Genomic DNA, 5,000 nt, shown 5'->3' with positions numbered 1-5,000 from the left:
ACATTAAGAGACAGACATTAAGAGACAGACATTAAGAGACAGACATTAAGAGACAGACATTAAGAGACAGAGGGACAGACATTAAGAGACAGAGGGACAGACATTAAGAGACAGAGGGACAGACATTAAGAGACAGAGAGACAGACATTAAGAGACAGAGAGACAGACATTAAGAGACAGAGGGACAGACATTAAGAGACAGACATTAAGAGACAGACATTAAGAGACAGAGAGACAGACATTAAGAGACAGAGAGACAGACATTAAGAGACAGAGAGACAGACATTAGGAGACAGAGAGACAGACATTAAGAGACAGAGGGACAGACATTAAGAGACAGAGGGACAGACATTAAGAGACAGAGAGACAGACATTAAGAGACAGAGGGACAGACATTAAGAGACAGAGAGACAGACATTAAGAGACAGAGAGACAGACATTAAGAGACAGAGGGACAGACATTAAGAGACAGACATTAAGAGACAGACATTAAGAGACAGAGAGACAGACATTAAGGGACAGACATTAAGAGACAGAGAGACAGACATAAGGAGACAGAGAGACAGACATTAAGAGACAGAGAGACAGACATTAAGAGACAGAGAGACAGACATTAGGAGACAGAGAGACAGACATGAAGAGACAGAGAGACAGACATTAAGAGACAGAGGGACAGACATTAAGAGACAGAGAGACAGACATTAGGAGACAGAGAGACAGACATTAAGAGACAGAGGGACAGACATTAAGAGACAGAGGGACAGACATTAGGAGACAGAGGGACAGACATTAAGAGAGACAGAGGGACAGACATTAAATGACAGAGAGACAGACATTAAGAGAGACAGAGGGACAGACATTAAGAGACAGAGAGACAGACATTAAGAGACAGAGAGACAGACATTAAGAGACAGAGGGACAGACATTAAGAGACAGAGGGACAGACATTAGGAGACAGAGGGACAGACATTAAGAGAAACAGAGGGACAGACATTAAGAGACAGAGAGACAGACATTAAGAGACAGAGGGACAGACATTAAATGACAGAGAGACAGACATTAAGAGAGACAGAGGGACAGACATTAAGAGACAGAGAGACAGACATTAAGAGACAGAGGGACAGACATTAAGAGAGACAGAGGGACAGACATTAAATGACAGAGGGACAGACATTAAGAGACAGAGAGACAGACATTAAGAGACAGAGAGACAGACATTAAGAGACAGAGGGACAGACATTAAATGACAGAGAGACAGACATTAAGAGAGACAGAGGGACAGACATTAAGAGACAGAGAGACAGACATTAAGAGACAGAGGGACAGACATTAAGAGACAGAGGGACATACATTAAGAGACAGAGGGACAGACATTAAGAGACAGAGGGACAGACATTAAGAAAGAGAGGGACAAACATTAAGAGATGGAGGGACAGACATTAAGAGACAGAGAGACAGACATTAGGAGGGAAGATATATAGAGTAAAGGCCTCTACATGCTACAGCAACTTCAAAGCAACTTCAACACAACATCAGCGCGATTTCAGCGCGGTTGTTTTAGAGGGTCTTGTAGACTGTGTTGCGAGGATGTTGCGTACCTTTCACCCAAATCTAATCTAAACAACCGTTGCGTTGATATTGCGTAGCAGTGATTGGTTGGTTAGCGAATGGGGGCGGGGCTGTCATAGAATAATATTGGTCCCGCAGAGAATACCATCCGCCATTGTTGTAGCCAGCCAGCTAGCGTTGAACTTGATGCTATTCAATGCTCTATCATACCCAACTAACGTTAATGCCATTCAGAATTTATTAACATAGCTACAACAACACACAGTAACGTTAATATAATTACATGCATCATTGTTTACAATGAACGGACGGTGGGGCAGTTCGAAAGGACTGGACACGGACAAGTTGTATATTAATTTAATATAACAGGTAGTTCAAGCTGCATTTCCGTGCCTACAACCACAGCCACAGGGATATATCCAGCTTTGACGAGCTCTCTCTCCTCCTGCCGATTAAATTCAGCAGCTCTTCCTCGACCTCGAGTGCCTGTAGCTGCCAGCTAACGTTAAAACGAACCTAAAGTTACACAAGCAGAATACATCACAAATACTTCCAGTCGGATTTCAAAATAAAAGAGCGACGTCTAAAAGCACCGGAAATACGTTTATTTTGTACATTATCTAACGTTAACACGAACCTAAACTAACTTTAGTTAAACTAACTTTGCGCGTCGATGTTGCTTTCACCTCCGCAACATCGCAAAAATCCGTCACTGCCTCTCCCCCCCCGCTGCTGAATCCCTCATTCACGCCTTCATCTCCTCCCGCCTGGACTACTGCAACTCCCTCCTCACTGGTATCACCTCCCGCTCCCTCCATAAACTGCAAATGGTCCAAAATTCAGCCGCCCGCCTCCTCACTAACACCCGGTCCCGCGAACACATCACTCCTGTCCTCCACTCCCTCCACTGGCTCCCGATCAAACACTGCATTAACTTTAAAACACTACTCCTCACCTTCAAAGCCCTCCACAGCCTGGCCCCCCCCTACCTGACTGATCTCCTTCTCCCCTACCGCCCCACCCGTTCCCTCCGGTCCTCCTCCACTGCCTCCCTCACTGTCCCGACATCCAAGCTTAAAAACTTCGGAGATCGGGCCTTCTCTCGCACTGCACCCCGACTCTGGAACTCCCTCCCCCAGTCCATCAGAGACTCCCCTACACTCTCCACCTTCAAAGCTCGCCTCAAAACCCACCTGTTCTCCCTTGCCTTCAACCCCCCCACCCCTAAACCCCCCCCTCCCCTCCAACCTGATTGATATCTGTCTCCAGTCCTTTTTTGTGCTATCAGGCTGTCTCCCCTGTTCCCCCCATGGTCTCATGTTCCTTTTGTTTTTGTTTCTTTGTTGTTTTTGTTTTTGTTTCTTTGCTTTCGTTTCTTTGTTTGTACCCCTGCTCCCGACTACTGTCAGCGACTTCGGGTTATTGAGAAGCGCTATATAAATTAAATTAATTATTATTATTATTAGAAGCATAAAGGCAGAGTGTCTAAAACACTGTTGCTTTGTCGATGTTGTGGTGCAGTTGCTTTGAAGTTGCTGTAGCATGTAGAGGCCTTAAGAGAAAGAAAGAAAGAAAGAAAGAAAGAAAGAAAGAAAGAAAGAAAGAAAGAAAGAAAGAAAGAAAGAAAGAAAGAAAGAAAGAAAGAAAGAAAGAAAGAAAGAACGAAAAAGAATGAATGAAAAAAAGAAAGAAAGAATAAAGAAAGAAAGAAAACATTTGAAAGGAAATAAAGAATAAAAAAAAAAAAGCAATGCAGCAAACAAAAGAATGGACGCCTGGATTACGTTTGTTAACTAAATTGCCTGCCTTTGTAAACATCAGCGCTCTGTCCCAGGGATCCGGTTTTCCTGAGGACAGTTTGTTTACTCAGTTATGTACTTTAGAAAGTGGAACAAGACGGGATCCCAGCCACTCAAACAGGTCTATTCACCCACACTGACACCAAGAGGGTGCGTGCTTTGGAACACTGCCTTCAGACAGGGATGATGTCACTGTTTATTTATGTTCACTGATGAGATACACAAACAAAGTATTGGTTCCCATGGGTTGTTGTTTTTCATCTTATGTATATATAGGGACTTTGGGAGAAAGATTACATAAGTAATCCATAGTGGCTCCATATCATCGTTGAATCCATATCATCATTGAATCTACATCATCATTGTATTACTTGGTTGTACTTGACCCAGGCCTAGAACCGCGCCCTGAGAGAGGGAACCGCGCCCTGAGAGGGAGGTTTGCCCTGAGTGAGAGGTTCAAAGGGTCAAAGTGGGTATCAAACTGGAAGACTGTCCAGTTTTAAACTGTGGATACCAAACGGAGAAGGTAAAGACGACTTTGAACTGTTGAACAGTAATCCAGAACTATTTTATTGCACTGTACATTTTTTAAATTTGTTTTATCTATTCTATTCTACTATTTTATTGCACTGCACTATTGAACTATTTTACTCTGTCTATTTTATCTTACTCTTTTTATGATTGTCTATTTAAAACTGAATCAAACCATAAACAAGGTGGCCTGTTGGGATTTTAGATCCTCATGTGATAAACTGTGATTTTATACGTCTGCACTTTACATGCTCATTTTATGCCTTTGTGTCTTTTTTCTGTTGTGAAGCACTTTGAGCTGCAGTTTCTGTATGAAAGGTGCTATACAAATAAAGTGTATTATTAATATTAGGGATGTCCGATATTATCGGCCGATATTGGCATTCAAATGTAATATCGGAAATTAACGGTATCGGTTTTCAAAAACAAAAAAAATAATATATATATATATATATTTTTTCTTCTTTTTTTACCTTTATTTACCCAGGCAAGCAAGTAAGAACAAATTCTCATTTTATTTATTGTGAAAAGTATGCATAATGTTGTGTTTTTTGGGGGGGGGGAACCCCGCATATATCGGTATCGGTTGATATCGGTATCGGAAATTAAGAGTTGGACAATATCGGTACAGTATATCGGATATCGGTAAAAAAGCCAATATCGAACATCCTAATTATTATTATTATTATTATTACATAGTGCAGCTTTAACCCTTTCACTGCCACACGACAGAAGGTTAACCCTTTACTATCACACAACCGACGGCGATGCTCCATCATTAGCATCATTAGCTCCGCATCCGCGGAGCTAATGACGCTAATGATGGAGCAATGCCGTCGGTTGTGTGATAGTAAAGGGCTAACCTTCTGTGTATTGTCACAGTGAAAGGGCTAACCTTCTGTGTATTGTCACAGTGAAAGGGCTAACCTTCTGTGTATTGTCACAGTGAAAGGGTTAAGTGTGCGCGGCGCCCTGCTGACCTGCTGCTCCGCCAGCCTCCTCTGGATCTCCTGCTGGTGACACACGCTGTAGGTGAGCGGACGCCAGAGCTCCGCCTCCACGCGGGACAACCAGCAGCGCAGGTCAGACATGTTCTTATCC

At 42.8% G+C, this 5,000-nt stretch overlaps 1 protein-coding gene across 1 annotated transcript in view; it reads right to left on the bottom strand.

Moving 5' to 3' along the window:
• The window catches only part of syne2a (spectrin repeat containing, nuclear envelope 2a), a gene marked incomplete at its 5' end in the record, with an annotated part of 351,160 nt that overhangs the window by 73,040 nt on the left and 273,120 nt on the right, over nt 1-5,000 (bottom strand). Inside the window, one exon of the mRNA XM_084314110.1 lies at nt 4,880-4,993. Coding sequence (XP_084170236.1) covers nt 4,880-4,993 — 114 coding nt within the window. The remainder of the gene's footprint in view (nt 1-4,879; nt 4,994-5,000) is intronic.

This window comes from Notolepis coatsorum (genome assembly GCF_963971535.1).
Source record: "Notolepis coatsorum genome assembly, chromosome: 5".
Classification (NCBI taxonomy): domain Eukaryota; kingdom Metazoa; phylum Chordata; class Actinopteri; order Aulopiformes; family Paralepididae; genus Notolepis; species Notolepis coatsorum.
The sequence above is the reverse complement of the archived record's forward strand: the minus strand, read 5'-3'. Positions and strand labels throughout refer to the sequence as shown.